This window comes from Salvelinus alpinus, chromosome 33, assembly GCF_045679555.1.
Source record: "Salvelinus alpinus chromosome 33, SLU_Salpinus.1, whole genome shotgun sequence".
Classification (NCBI taxonomy): domain Eukaryota; kingdom Metazoa; phylum Chordata; class Actinopteri; order Salmoniformes; family Salmonidae; genus Salvelinus; species Salvelinus alpinus.
Genome location: NC_092118.1, coordinates 17,555,346 through 17,570,968, shown reverse-complemented (window position 1 = coordinate 17,570,968; position 15,623 = coordinate 17,555,346). Strand labels below are relative to the sequence as shown.

The following is a 15,623-nucleotide window of genomic DNA, read 5'->3' as shown; positions in this document are numbered from 1 at the left end:
CACACACTCTACGTCAGGGATCATCAACTAGACTCAGCCTCGGGCAGATGTTTTTGTGAGTGGATGGTCGGGGGGCCAGAACATAATTACAAATCATTTGTAGACTGCAATTTGACCGCAAGAATCCCAAACAGATATATTTGACAAGAACATGATCATTTCAAACCTTGCCTAAATTTGTATACGATCACGTGTCTCTCATGTGTGGGAATACTTGGGAACAGATTTCCAAAATTAAAATAACTGGTGTTTTCTGCCAAATGATTTTTGCTCAGAAACTGTGGGGGGCCAAATAAAACCATCGCGGGCTCTACATAGAGGGATAAGGTGAAAGTAACCACTTTCAACTCAAGTGCTATTAATGGATAATAAGCATAATGATAAGAATAAAAACAATACAATGTAGTGATTTGAATGTCTTTATGTCATGCTGAATATTTAGGGAGCACAGAGCACAGCATCACATTACCAATTCTATGATGTCAACCAACCCAACCATTACATGATTCAAAGTATATCTGAGGGGAATTCAACAGTAATTTCCACTGAATGGTGATGAAATCAGAGGCTTTTCTCCATGGCCAGGCATCACGCTCTGCATCTGTTCCCCAAACAGTTACAGTATTCACTAGTCTTGCCATCCAGGAAGTATGCCCAGAACTGCACGTGAAATAAAACTCAGGGGGAGAACACAGTAACACCAGCCCGATAACCATTGTAAATAATATATTAATAATAATAACTACAAAATAATTGGGTTTGCTAAATTTATTTCAAACAATTAACAGAAAAATAAATTCCTTTGGTCAAGTATTTTTTTTTAAGAAATAAGAGAAATATGCCCTTTTGCCAGTCTAGTCCCTTATAGGGTTTTTACAGTCGACCAGATCCTTGAGGCTCTAAGGCTGCGGAGGAGGTGCCAAGGCAATATGGTTATGATGCTCCTCTAGCTCCATGCTGCGGTACGCTGGGGAGGGAGGTGTCAGGGAGGGGGCAGTCCTCAGACTGCGGGCGAGGGGGCATCTGGGTCACCGGGGTCGTTGTTGTAGTTGTTGCTGTACTGGGGTCCGCTGGGGGGCTGGTTGGGGAGGTTGTCCAGCTCGTCCACCTGAGGGCCAGGGTGCATGTTGACCAGCTGGTCCTGGGGGATATCTGCAGCAGCTGCAGCCAGGTTAGTGATGGACTTGCTTTTGACACACTGGAAGTCAACATGGCGGCTCTTTCCCTCCTCCTTCTCCCAGGACATGCGGATGAAAGGCCTCTGGACGTAGTTGTAGATGACCTCAGGACGGCCACCAGGACGCTTCTTCACCTTCTCTTTATACGTGGGGTAACCTACCAATACATGGCGCAGACAACAGCCAGTGAGTTCACAATGCTGAATCGAAATCTTACATTTTTGCTCTGAACCCCAGCAAATACATGATAAAATCAGCATCTTACCTTCAATGCCTAATCTTATTTTCTTCAGTCCTCTCTCCTTTAAAACTGATTTGGCAACATCTCGATTTTCTATATACTTGAAGAACCGGTATAGTTTTGTACTGTATATTACTGCAGAGAGAAAATAAAAATTTGAAGCAGTGTCAATTAAGTTAGTCCCTTTAGGTAAGTGAACAACAGTTTAATCCACGGCAGGGATTACTAATTAGGAAGAACATATTTTTGGTATTAAGTATCTTATTAGGATCCCTATTAGCTGTTGCAAAAGCCGAAACTACTCTACATGGGGTCCACACAGAACATGAAACATGACATAATACAGAACATAAATAGACCAGAACAGCTCAAGGACAAAACTACTTACATTTAAAAACGACACACACAGTCTACATATCAATATGTAACACAAAATATCTAGGTCAAATAGGGGTGGGTGGAGAGTGTGTGTGTGTATTGACTCACTCTGTGAGTACTCTTCTCCCATCTGTGGTGGGTACTCTTCGTCCCAGTCCACTACGTCGTCATCAGTGAGCACCACGATGTGGCATTCTCTCTCTCCGCTCTGGGCGCTGGCCACCATCAGAGGCACAACCATTTCCTCCAGATAGAACTCAAACTGACGCCGGGCACCGTCGTTAGACAGCTCATGCATGAGGGCACCTAGGGACAGTGGGACATGGTCAGTCAGGAGACAGCAGTTCAGAGACGCAAACCAACACACTAACTTTCCACGAACATTTTCATCAGTTTAATGGAAACCTACCAGGTCAAGAAGGGTAAAAAGGGGGTGTACTCACTGAGGTCTCTGCACTTGATGGTGCTGTAGTCAAAGGTGATGCACAGATAGTCACATGCCTCCCTCAGCTCAGGGATGGAGATTCCATCGGGGCAACGGATTATCCCAGATTTGTAGTAATCCTGCCAGTTAGAGAGTGAACAGAGAAAACACAAAAGGCAGCCATTACATGAGGACGTGCTTCCGGGTGAGGCACACAGATCACCGCGTGGAACACTTTTCTATTGGAACTGCGACTAGCGAAGGATCAGTAGGAGAGCGTTTTGTTTCGGGTTTAAACGGTGAAAAAGCGTCAGAGATGCTTGTTTTATTTGAAACCGCTGCTGGTTATGCAATATTTAAAGTCCTAGATGAGTCAAAGCTCCAGGAGGTGGACAGTTTATGGAAGGAGTTCGAAACGCCGGAGAAGGCCAACAAAGTAGTGAAGTTGAAGCATTTTGAGAAATTCCAGGACACAACAGAGGCTTTGGCAGCGGCCACTGCCATGACGGAAGGGAAGATGGGGAAGAGTCTGAAGAAGATCCTGAAGAAAGTGGTGGCTAAAGAAGCTCATGAACAGCTGGCCATCAGCGACGCTAAGCTGGGGGGCGTCATCAAGGAGAAGTTGAACCTGAGCTGTGTCCACAGCCCTGCGGTGGCAGAGCTGATGAGAGGCATCAGGACACAGATGGAGGCCCTGATCACTGGGCTGCCCCCCCGGGAGATCAGCGCCATGTCTCTGGGACTGGCTCACAGTTTGTCCCGTTACAAGCTGAAGTTCAGCCCTGACAAAGTGGATACCATGATAGTTCAAGCTATCTCTCTGCTGGATGACCTGGACAAGGAGCTCAACAACTACATCATGCGCTGTAGAGAGTGGTACGGCTGGCACTTCCCCGAGGTGGGGAAGATCATCACTGACAACCTGGCCTACTGCAAGAGTGTCCGCAAGATAGGGGCTCGTACCAACGTGGCAACCACTGACCTGTCTGAACATCTCCCCGAGGAGGTGGAGGCAGAGGTCAAACTGGCCGCAGAGATCTCCATGGGAACGGAGGTGTCCGAGGAGGACATCGGCAACATCATGCACCTGTGTGACCAGGTGATAGATATTACGGAGTACCGCACCCAGCTGTACGACTATCTGAAGAACAGGATGATGGCTATCGCTCCCAACCTGACTGTCATGGTGGGGGAACTGGTGGGGGCACGGCTCATCTCGCATGCCGGGTCCCTGTTGAACCTGGCCAAGCACCCGGCCTCCACAGTCCAGATCCTGGGAGCAGAGAAGGCCCTGTTCAGAGCCCTGAAGACGCGCAGAGACACGCCCAAATATGGGCTCATCTACCACGCCTCTCTGGTGGGACAGACCTCGGCCAAGAACAAGGGCAAGATCTCCAGGATGCTGGCAGCCAAAGCATCTCTGGCGATCCGCTACGATGCCCTGGGAGAGGACACGAACGCTGAGATGGGAGTTGAGAACCGCGCCAAGCTGGAGGCCAGGCTACGCCACCTAGAGGAGAAGGGAATCAGAAGAATCAGTGGAACAGGCAAAGCCATGGCGAAGTCTGACAAATACCAACACAAGAGTGACGTGAAGGTGTACGACCCCTCCGGAGACTCCACCCTCCCCTGTTTCCAGGAAGAGGAAGTTTGAGGAGGTGGAGGAAGAGGTGGCCACACCGGTGACAGTCAAACCCAAGAAACCCAAAAAAGAACCGGTGGAAGAACCAGAGGCGTCAACGGCAGCAGGAGAAACTCCCAAGAAGAAGAAAAAGAAGTCCAAGAAAGCCGAGGCGATGGACGTAGAGGAAGAGGAGGCGCCCGTCTCTCCCACAGAGGAATCGTCAAAGAAGAAGAAGAAGAAGAAAAAGGTGAAGGAGGAAGAGGGAGAATAATCTGGTCGGGGAGAAACTGTATTATATTAGGACTTTTAGTCGCTCTCTTGTAAGTCGCTCTGGATAAGAGCGTCTGCTAAATGACTTAAATGTAAAAATGTAAATTACAGAGACTGCCCACTATCAGCTCCCCCTTCCTAAAATGGTCAAAATGGCCAATGCCGTCCCCCCTACGTACGGATATCAGTTTACTGCCAGTTGAGCTGGGCATGGATATAGATTTGCAAATGCAAAAATAAAATGGTGCATCTTTCAAAACAAGTGCTGTGCCTCTGAGGCCAGAGTGATCCATGTTTGTCAACAACAGCCCACATGTATCAATCCCATCCTCCATTTTCACATCAGAAGCCTACAGCCAGTGGTATTGATTATTGTACTTGTTCTCAGGACATTCATAGCCTCAGTGGACAACTCATGGCATCTACTCTATAATAACAGTCTGAGGTTGACTCTATAGCCTGAAGTAAATGTTTCTGTTGTCTATATAATTAAGCTACAAAGTTTCAGACAATCAACAAATAAGTTAATCAATTCAGGATTACTATGCGTAGCAGGCTGCCCCTCCCCTTGTGGCTCAGAAGAGCAAAGGTTAGCAACGGCTACGCTAGATCAAGGATTTAAAAAAAGTAAAAACAGTCAATAATTGACCAAGCTAGTAAAAGGGAGTGTTGTACTTGGTAATACAGTGCTATTGACTGACCAGGATGGCTCGGAACACCGTAGAGCTGATGCCCTCGGCAACTTCATACTCTCCTTTTTCATTGGGCCGTGTGAAATTGTGTTCCCTTCCAGATCCAAACATTCTGCAAGAAACCACAAAACAGGTCACATTTCACAGGGGTCACACTTCAGTGTTGTTCAGCGTTAAAAAATAAAAAAGCTAAAGGAAAAAACCCATGTAGGTTACTTCCTCCTCATATAACCATACTGGTAAAACAAAACTTGATATGGATCGATGATTTTACCATAACAAAGTACAACAATGAGGTCAGCCCTACCTGCCCAGCATGGTGTTGGGCTGTGCTGTGAAGATTGAAGGGTCCACCACAAACCGTGTGTTATCCACAATAAGAGTGACCCTCTCGGAGCCTGAGGTCCGGATGCTGCGGGTACCCAGGCCCGTGCCCAGTCCCTCCTTGCTATTCTCATAGACAAACACCATCTCTCCCACTCCCAGGCTCTTAAAGCAGCCTTCAGTGCTGGACAGGCTGCTGTTACGGCTGCTGACCACCCCGCTGCTACTGGAGCTGCTGGGGGAAATCCTCTGAGGACGGGGGCTGCTGGGCCTGGAGCCACCGTCCCTCTCACGGTCTGGAGGTGGAGGGAGAGAGGCACTAACTCACTGGCATGACGACTGACCTTTCTCACAGACTACTCCTATTACATGCCAACATTAGAATCCAACATGTTCTCTTAGAAATATTATTTTAGGAGACTGTGTGAAAGTGTTCGCAGTACGTTCTACTCACCGCTGTTGTGCTGGCGGGTGGGCGAGGTGACATTTCTGATGCAAGGGGTGAGCTGGCCCTCTCCCCTCTCGTGCGACGAGTCCCGGGAGCGGTCGCTGGAGCGGCGGCGGTCGCGTGAGCGGTCACTGCCCCCACTAGCACCATGCAGGCTCATCTTCACCAGGTCTGCCTCTAGTCGAGATGCATGCGACTGAGCGCTGGCCAGAGCAGAAAGCACACTAAATACTAATTGCAGTTAAACTATATACACACACACACACACACACACACACACACACACACACACACACACACACACACACACACACACACACACACACACACACACACACACAGTTGTCTTTCTTCCCCTAATGTATTATTACAGATTGCAGGTCACAAATCTTGTGTTTGCTGTAACCGTAGAGACACTCAGGACCTCTGTCAGCAGTGACAGTATGGTCCAGGGCTTTACTAGAACCAGTATTTACCTCTAGAGGTAATTATAACAACACCGCACTGGACCATACTGTCACAGTCACGTTTTTGTCTACGTGCCCTTGAGCAGGGCGTTGACCCTGGTTGTTTCTGTATGTCGCTCTGGATGGGAGTCTGTAAGAGGACTACTAATGTGATGTAGTTGTTGAGCGGCTTCACTGCAAGTATATTGTATGTTTTAAATACTCAATAATAATAAAACAATTAAAAAATACAGACAGCATAGAAGCAGCCCATCTAACCCAAGAAGAATAACTGGACAGAATGGAAGGAGACGAATGTACACGCACAAAAGCAGAATCCCTTTTAGTGCAGGCGGACCACTTGTCTATTGGTACATCTTTTAAAGGGAAAAGACATTAAAAGCAGTATCAAAATGATTGCGTCCCTATATAGGCCTACAATCATGAGTAATAGCTTCCCATTTAGTATTGAAATATTGAACATATTGTCCCAGAGATTCAGTAAAAGCAGAGTGTTGTATAGGATAACGTCTGTTCCTTTAATATGAGGGCACATCACATCAGTGAGCCATGGAAGTATAAAAAGGCAAACGTTCCTGTTTGGAGAGAAGCCAAAAGACACACTTGCATGGTCATGTTCTGCATCAGTTCTTAGAAGTTAGGAAAAATAAGGACTGTTTTTGAAAGAATTTGCTTTGGAAGTTAGGTAGCTAGTCTCTCTAGGGACTCTTAAATAACTGAACTACAATGACCCAAGAAATGTCAAAGACTTTCTTTCTGCCAAAACAACAGCCAGTAAAGGTCATAGACCATTCGCAAACACTTTAAACTTGTTGTTATAAAGTGTACATAGCGCTGTCATGACAGTGGATTTTTAAAATAATGACTACTGGGAGAGTTATGACAGCCCATCTGACTTTACAGTCATGATAAAAAGAGTAGTCTTTTATGATGTTGGGCTCAAGATTAACCAGGCCTTCATTGTAAATCACAATGGTCAATGTCAACATTATGAAATCAAAATGTATTTGTTACATGTGCCGAATACAACAGGTGTAGACTTTACCAACAAGCCCTTAACCAACAACGCAGAGCTTTTTATATATTTTTTTATAAGAAAATACTTGCAAAAAATATATATAGAAAAGTAAAGAAGTGCACAATGAGTGTGTGACTATGCTGAAAAACATCTGTCTAGCCTATAATAGGATGGACTATACCTATAGCACTATACACATGATCATGGATGTGAAATGCCTCCACAGAAATGACAACTATCTTGGTTAGTGTCAGTTCTTTCTGATCTTACACACTATCAAATACAAAGTAATTGCCTCACCTCGAGTGCTTGCAGAGTTAGCGAGGTCGGTTGGTTGTTTTTCGTTCCCAATTCTCAGTGACACTTGAGTTGCTATCATATGACTGTGGACGTGCTGCCATCACCCGTGCACAGAGACATCCAGCCCGGATTACTCACCATTCATAATCTGACATGACGAAGGGAGTCGAGTTATATATTAATTCACTGGGTTGATTCAGGAGAGCAAAACAAGCTGTAAATATTCACATAAATGCTAGTTATCCATTCAGTGAATACGTAACTAAAACGCAGTTCCCCTTCGCATTCTAACTCTTCACAGCTGCTCGCCAGCTAATGTCACGATGATCCCGAATAATACGAGCTAGCTAATGGTGGCTAACTAGCTAGCTAACAGTGATGACAGTAGCACCTCAGCTAACTAATGTGATCACAACATAACCAGCACTAAGTTAGTTACCAGTCCCAGCTAGTAAATAGCAGAGATGATTTAGAATGCTTGTAAAATAAATATATATTATATATATATATATGTTTAGCTAGCCAGGCAGTGGCTACCTATGTGAAGCTGGCCACAATAAGGATTAGCCACAATAGTGGAATTTGCGGGTAGCCTTCAAAATAAAAGTCCCCCATTGAAAGCGATGCAAACGGATACAAATTACGGATACAAATTGCGGACTCAGGCCATATTTGGACTAGATAATGTTAAACAAGTTCTAAATGTTGTTATATAATCTTAACAAAAGACAATAATTTGTTAATTTGACGAAATAATGCAAAAATCTGTTGAAATCGTATTGTGGCTGTATTAGACTTCAGAATTGTAATTGGGGCATACTTATAAAGTCTACATCCCCCTTGGATTTCTTCACATTTTGTGTGACAAAGTGGGATTGAAAAGAATTTGTCCTTTTTTGGTCAACGATCTACACAAAATACTCCAATGTCAAAGTGGAAGAAGAATCTTAAAAAAAAAAGTGAATTTATGAAAATGTTAACACTAATATACCTTCATTAGATAGGTATTCACCCCTTTGAGTCAATAGGCGTTAGAAACTCCTTTGGCACAGATTACAGCTATTAGTCTTCTTTGGTAAGTCTCATAAGAGCTTTGCACACCTGTATTGTGCAATATTTGCCCATTCTTTTTTTCAAAATTCTTCAAACTCTGTCATCCGATCATGGCTAGACAGCAATTTTCAAGTCTTGCCATAGATTTTCAAGCAGATTTAGGTCAAAACTAACTTGACCTCTCAGGAACATACAGTTCTTCTTGGTAAGCAACTCCAATGCAGATTTGTATTTTTGTCCTGCTGAAAGGTGAATTCTCCTCCCAGTGTCTGGTGTAAAGCAGACAAACAGGTTTTCCTCTAGGATTTTGCCTGTGGTTACCTCAGTCCTGTTTCTTTTCATCCTGAAAAAGTCATACCCATACCATGCTGGAGCCAGCACCATGCTTGAAAATAAGGAGGCAGTTAACTCAGTGATGTATTCCTTTGCTGTGTTTTTTTGCAGTATTCCTTTAGTGCCTTAATGCATATACATGTTTAGGAATATTTTTATTCTGTATATTTAAATTGTTATTTTCACTCTGTCATTTAAGTCATTATTGTAGAGTCACTACAATGTTGTTGATCCATCCTCAGATCACAGCCATTGAACGCCGTAGCTGTTTTAAAATCACATCCCTAAGCAGTTTCCTTCCTGTCATGCAGCTCAGTTCAGAATGACGACTTAGTCTGGTTTAATATATCATCCACAGCATAATTATTAACCATGCTTAAAGATATATTCAATGTCTGATCTGTTATTATTATTACCCATCACTGTCCTTCCTTATGAGGCTTTTAAAAAGTTCCCTGGTCTTTAAAGTTGAATCTGTGCTTGATCTGTAAGTGACCTTACAGATATACAGTACCAGTCAAAAGTTTGCCAAGAGCGTGCAAAGCTGTCATCAAGGCAAAGGGTGGCTATTTGAAGAATCTCAAATATAAAATATATTTTGATTTGTTAAACACTTTTTTGGTTAATACATGATTCCATATGTGTTATTTCATAGTTTGTGTCTTCACTATTATTCTACAATGTAGAAAATAGCACAAAAAAAGAAAACCCTGGAAGGAGGCGTGTCCAAACGTTTGACTTGTACTGTATGTATGTGGGACAGAGGAAGGGGGTAGTCATAAAAAAATTAAAAATAATAATGTCAACCTCTATTATTTCACATATAAAACTTAGTGTGATTTGTTAAGCCACATTTGACTTCTGAACTCCTAAACAAAGCGGGTGAATACTTATGCAATGATTTTTGTAGAATTCTCTTTTCAATTTGACAGACTATTTTGTGTAGATCAATGACAAAAAAAGTACAATTAAATATATTTCAATCCCACTTTGTATTACAACAAAATGTGAAAAAGTTCAAGGGGGTGTATGTAGACTTTCTACAGGCATTGAGTGTACAAAACATTAGGAACATCTGCTCTTTCCATGACATTGACTGACCATGTGAATCCAGGTGAAAGCTATAATCCCTTATTGGATGTCACATGTTAAAGCCACTTCAATCAGTGTAGATGGAGGGGACAGGTGCATCCTGTTTCAAAATGATCATCCTTGAGATGTTTCTACAACTTGATTGGAGTCCACCTGTGGTAAATTCAATTGATTGGACATGATTTGGAAAGGCACACACCTGTCTAGATAAGGTCCCACAGTTGACAGTGCATGTCAGAGCATAAACCAAGCCATGAGGTCGAAGGAATTGTCCGTAGAGCTGAGACAGGATTGTGTTAAGGCACAGATCTGGGGAAGGGTACCAAAAAATGTCTGCAGCATTGAAGGTCCCCAAGAACACAGTGGTCTCCATCATTCTTAAATGGAAGAGGTTTGGAACCACCAAGACTATTCCTAGAGCTGGCCGCCCGACCAAACTGAGCAATCGGGGGAGAAGGGCCTTGGTCAGGGAGGTGACCAAGAACCTAATGGTCACTCTGACAGAGCTCCAGAGTTCCTCTGTGGAGATGGGAGAACCTTCCAGAAGGACAAACATCTCTGCAGCACTCCACCAATCTGGCCTTCATGGTAGAGCAGCCAAACGGAAGCCACTCCTCAGTAAAATTTGCCAAAAGGCCCCTTAATGACTCAGACCATGAGAAACAAGATTCACTGGTCTGATGAAACCAAGATTGAGTGCTTTGGCCTGATGGTGGCAGCATCATGCTGTTGGGATGTTTTTCAGCGGCAGGGACTGGGAGACTAGTTAGGATCGAGGGAAAGATGAACGGAGCAAAGCACAGAGAGATCCTTGATGAAAACCTGCTCCACAGTGCTCAGGACCTCAGAGAAGGTTCACCTCCAACAGGACAATGCACACAACCAAGACAACACAGGAGTGGCTTCGGGACACGTCTCTGAATGTCCTTGAGTGGCCCTGCCAGAGCCTGGACCTGAACCCGATCTAACGTCTCGAGAGACCTGAAAATACACTTCTTGGGTGTAATCGCCACCAAAAGTTCTTCAACAAAGTACTGAGTAAAGGGTCTTAATACTTATGTAAATGTGACCGTTTTTTTTCTTTTCTAGAAATTTGCAGAAATTCCTAAATCTGTTTTTGATTTGTCATTATGGTGTGTTGTGTGTAGATTAATGAGATATATATTTGAATAAGGCTGTAATGTAACAAAATGTGGAAAAAGTCAAGGGACCTGAATACTTTTTGAATGCACTGTATAGCCTTACCTATGAATCTTGGGTCATTGAAATGGGGTATCAACTGACTGACATCCACAGATTACAATTCTGAAGAGTTCACACAAATATGAGCGTCATAGCTCTTACTGCGAGACTAAAAACTGTATAGTGAGGTGATTTCGGACAGTTGAAGATAAATATTAGCGTCATAGCGCATATTAGTTGTGTAAACACTTCAGAATTGTAATCCGTGGGTGTCACAGTGGACTGATACCTATGGCTCTTGGGTCCATGAAATGGGATACGGTATACATTGTAATATTATTGTTCAACACATAGGTTGTAGGGGTGTAACGGTACACGTATTCGTACTGAAATGTTCGGTATGGGGTCCTTGGTTTGGTCCACACTGTGAACCTGAATAAATACAGTACATACAAAATAAATGTTAATAAAGGCTATGTCTATGCTGCGTTGTATGCCACTGCCTCGAGTAAAACTGATTTGAAAAAACCATGGTAGGCTATTCCATTAACTAGAGCATATGCGCACATTGTAATCAAAATCTTAACTGGCATATTTCAAACTATACTTTTGTGAGGCGCAGCCAGCAACTACTTCGGTACAATGGCGAGTGGTAGGGTCGATAAACCATCGTTGAAATCTCCAGTTTGGGAACATTTTGACTTCACAGTAGATTACAACGGCGGTGGACAGAGTTGTGGACAAAATATTAATAGTATGTCACCAATACTCATCGAGAATAGCCTATGCAGAGTGGCATGTGTAGCTTGTTGTTTTTGGGCTATCACAAGTCATCAAAGCGGCCCTACATTCATAGAGCTTCCGTGAGTGGCAAAGCAAGTTAGGAGATATTTAATCAATGGAAGATGGAATTAAAAGTTAAATGAGAAGGATATGCTACAACGACCAAGAGACAACAGTTAGGCTGCTACTTAATAATCTGAATGGAGGTAATATTTGTAACTGTAGGACATGTAAAAAGTGCATGCATCCTCAATTAGCCTAGCTAGCTAACTAGTGTTTCTTGGTTTGATACTGTCAGCACATGTGAAAAGTGCATGCATCCTCAATTAGCTGCTAGTGTTTATCGGTTTGATGCAGTCAGGACAGGTACAACGTAATCATATTTGATAAATTAGCTATAACAAGCTAGAGGTTAGTCTACTACCGCGCTTCGGCTTGGTTTAAGTATCTCCCTCCGCCAGTCACTCGCTCACAGTACACACACAAGACCCCTCCATCTGCTACAGCGGCACCTCTTTCTCCCTCACGCTTTATCAACTCTGGTTAACAAAGTATTTTACAAATTTACTTTTCTGCTGCTTTCCTCACTCGGATTGGGTTTAGATCCAACCAGGTCTATACGTAACTGGTCTAGTTGTCTTCGGGTTCGTTCAGTCTTTATATTGAAAATTGTATTTATGCATAGAGTGGGAAAGTCCCAGGTCCATTTTGGAACAGGTCCAACACTTTGGACCCCTGAAGACTACTTGAGAGGCCCAAAATAAATATCTGTCACAACAGACAATGCAGGAACATTGTGAATGCTGTCACAGAAGCTGGACTTTTGTTTGGAGTCTTTTGCCAAATAAACAAAAAATAACTACAGCAACTGTTGGCATTTCAATTTCCTGCTGTATCGTAAACAAACCAAACCGTGACCCCAAAACCTCAATAAGTACCGGACATCCATAGGGGCGGCAGGTAGCCTAGTGGTTAGAGCGTTGGGCCAGTAAAGGTTGCTAGATACAATCCCCAAGCTGAGAAGGTACAAATCTGTCGCTCTGGCCCTCCTAGGCCGTCATTGTAAATAAGAATTTGTTCTTAACTGACTTGCCTAGTTAAATAAAGGTGTAAAAAAAAAAAAAAAAACCTGCAAAATCGGTATCCAAAATTACCGATTTCCGACTGTTATGAAAACTTGAAATCGGCCCTAATTAATTGGCCATTCCGATTAATCAGTCGACCTCTAGTACATACTACCCAGTACATCACTGGGGCCAAGCTCCCTGCCATCCAGGACCTCTATACCAGGCGGTGTCAGAGGAAGGCCCTAAAAAAATAAAAACTGTCAACAACTCCTGCCACCCAAGTTAGACTGTTCTCTCTGTTACCACACGGCAAGCGGTATTGATGCATCAAGTCTGGAACCAACAGGATCCTGAACGGCTTCTACCCCCAAAGCCATAAGACTGCTAAATAGTTAACCACATAGCTACCCAGACTAGCTATCTGCATTGACCCTTTTATCCCTACCTATATGTACATATCTACTTCAATTACCTCGTACCCCTGAACAACGACTCTGTACTAGTACCCTGTGTATATAGCCAAGTTAATTACTCATTGTGTGTTTATTCCTCATGTTACTATGTTTCTATAATTGTTCTATGCCGTAAGTAAGCATTTCACTGTTAGTCTACACCTGTTTAAAAAGCATGTGACAAATAAAAATTAGAGTTGAGTAGGCTGATACCTATGGATCTTGGGTCCACGAAATCGGGTAAGGCTGTACATTGCAATATGAATGTCAATACGCACAATAGGCTAGTGAGGTGATTTCCTACAGTTGAAGTTCTCTAATATGGCCTACTACACTAATATTTGTATAAACTCTTCAGAATTGTAATCTGTGGGTGTCACAGAGTAGGCTGATACCTATGGATTTAGGGTATCAGCCTACTCAGTGACATCCACAGATTACCATTCTGAAGAGTTTATACATAAATGTGCAACGTAGCTCTTATTACAGGACTCTGAAACCACTGTAAAATGAGCCACATTAAGCTCACCAGTCAACCTACTATGTATTGAACATTCATATTGCAATGTACATCCTTACCTATGGATCTTGGTTCCATGAAATGGGTTAAGGCTGTACCGTGCATGTTGGTATGCCCCCAATGCAATTCTGAACTTTAACACATCCACAGTGCGATTTCAACTTTTTGAATTTATTTTTGTCAAATTAACAAATAATTGTATTACCACTATTTGTTTCCGTTTGCATCACTTTCAATGGAGGACTTTTATTTTGAAGGCATGCAGCAAATTCCACTATTGTGGCTAAACTTCACATAGGTGCAGTGGCTAACCTGAGCAAACATCATGTGCAAACAGTTGGCTATTGACTCGTCGGCTAACTAACTGGACAAAACAAAACCTAGCTAGTTTCATGTCAAGTTAGCTAGCTAGCTGCATTAATTCAGGGGATTGACCAATAACCAATCAATAGTTACGTTAGCTACAACAAGCTATATATGCAGAGAAACTACCAGTAAACTAGCTAGCTCAAACATGTGAACACTTACATTCACCAAAACAAGTCTTACCTTTTAAATGATAAATATTCTCGCATTAACATCGTATACCCTGTACAAAACATATACATGGAATTCAAAGGATCAATCCAATCCGTTGGTAAAATAATTGATCTTGGTTTGGCATTTTCCCCTAAAAGGCAAAAGTAATGTTGTCCCTGCTGCTCAGACGCTCTCGCGAGATTTGGCTGTAAAAATAATAATAATTACATAGCCCAGTTTCTTCTTCTTCTTCTTGGCAGTCCGCAAACAAATATCATAGGTGCATGTCGCCACCTACTGTATTGGCTGTGTATCAACCTACTATTCTGGAGTATGAATTCCTTACACTTTGTGAGAAAACAAATTGCCCTTCCAACTAACCCTACACCCATTAAAACCTCACCACTATTCCACTACTTTGGCCCCATCTGATCCTACTCCAGGCCAGCAGTCTGGGAGGATGGGACACTATAATTCAAAAACATCTAACGCTTCGGCAGTAAAATCTCATACACCCAAGTACTTCTTTGCAGCTGCCACCTATCTATCCTCTATGATTTACGTTCCCTGCAGTACAATTGACAACCATGGCCTTGAACGCCCAAAAAAAAAAACCTTACTGAAGCATGTTATTCCTATCACTCCATTGGCCTCGGCCTTCTCACAGGGATCCTCTTAGGATCCCTCACCCTGCACCCATCTTCCTCTCCTACTCTCTTCACTACCTTAGCATATGACACCTTCTGCACTACTCTGATCCTGGCAACCTGAACCTGCCTTTCTCTCACAGGACACAGTTCTGATCTCCAGCACCATGGGTACCCCTACAGTTTACACACACACACACACACACACACACACACACACACACACACACACACACACACACACACACACACACACACACACACACACACACACACACACACACACACACACACACACACACACACACACACACACACATTTCCACGGATACTACACATTCCTTTGTCTCATGTCCTCTTGCACACTTCTCAAATCTAGGAATCTCCCTCCTACACACTGCGTATCTGAGGTTTGAGACGGACTACATCCTATAAAGTGTATTGCCGCCCCCTACTGTATGGGGCAGTGAACAATAGAATGAAAAAACATTGAAGAATAAACCCTGGACATAATACAAAAAATAGACACATTAAAACCCCATCCCACTCCTTCAGTCACAATCTAATTCAAGTCACATCCCTACAGGCCCGGGGGCTTGTGATGGTGGAAC

At 43.2% G+C, this 15,623-nt stretch overlaps 1 protein-coding gene and 1 pseudogene across 3 annotated transcripts; one reads left to right on the top strand and one right to left on the bottom strand.

Annotated features, from left to right (window-relative positions):
* Window positions 1-405: 405 nt before the first annotated feature.
* On the bottom strand, window positions 406-14,573 carry LOC139563213 (BTB/POZ domain-containing protein 10-like). 3 transcript variants are annotated; one of them, XM_071381604.1, is made up of 9 exons: window positions 14,396-14,573; window positions 7,365-7,512; window positions 5,586-5,803; window positions 5,115-5,427; window positions 4,817-4,919; window positions 2,241-2,361; window positions 1,906-2,103; window positions 1,444-1,554; window positions 406-1,335 (listed from the first exon to the last, which is right to left on the bottom strand). In XM_071381604.1, the coding sequence occupies exons 3-9, from the start codon at window positions 5,737-5,739 to the stop codon at window positions 1,001-1,003; spliced, it is 1,335 nt and encodes a 444-aa protein (XP_071237705.1). In that variant the 5' UTR covers window positions 5,740-5,803; window positions 7,365-7,512; window positions 14,396-14,573; the 3' UTR covers window positions 406-1,000. The 3 variants fall into 3 exon arrangements, with proteins under 3 accessions (XP_071237705.1, XP_071237704.1, XP_071237706.1); XM_071381603.1 differs by having other exon boundaries at window positions 5,586-5,782; XM_071381605.1 differs by having other exon boundaries at window positions 5,169-5,427; window positions 5,586-5,782.
* LOC139563212 (nucleolar protein 58 pseudogene) lies at window positions 2,425-4,173 on the top strand (annotated as a pseudogene).
* Window positions 14,574-15,623: the final 1,050 nt, after the last annotated feature.

Excerpts from the sequence above, each read along its gene's own strand:
- LOC139563213 (XM_071381604.1), bottom strand. The coding sequence starts at position 5,739 with ATGAGCCTGCATGGTGCTAGTGGGGGCAGTGACCGCTCACGCGACCGC. Across the intron at positions 4,920-5,114 it reads CCCAACACCATGCTGGGCAG|AATGTTTGGATCTGGAAGGG; the intron begins GTAGGGCTGACC and ends GGTTTCTTGCAG. Across the intron at positions 1,336-1,443 it reads AATAAGATTAGGCATTGAAG|GTTACCCCACGTATAAAGAG; the intron begins GTAAGATGCTGA and ends ATGTATTGGTAG.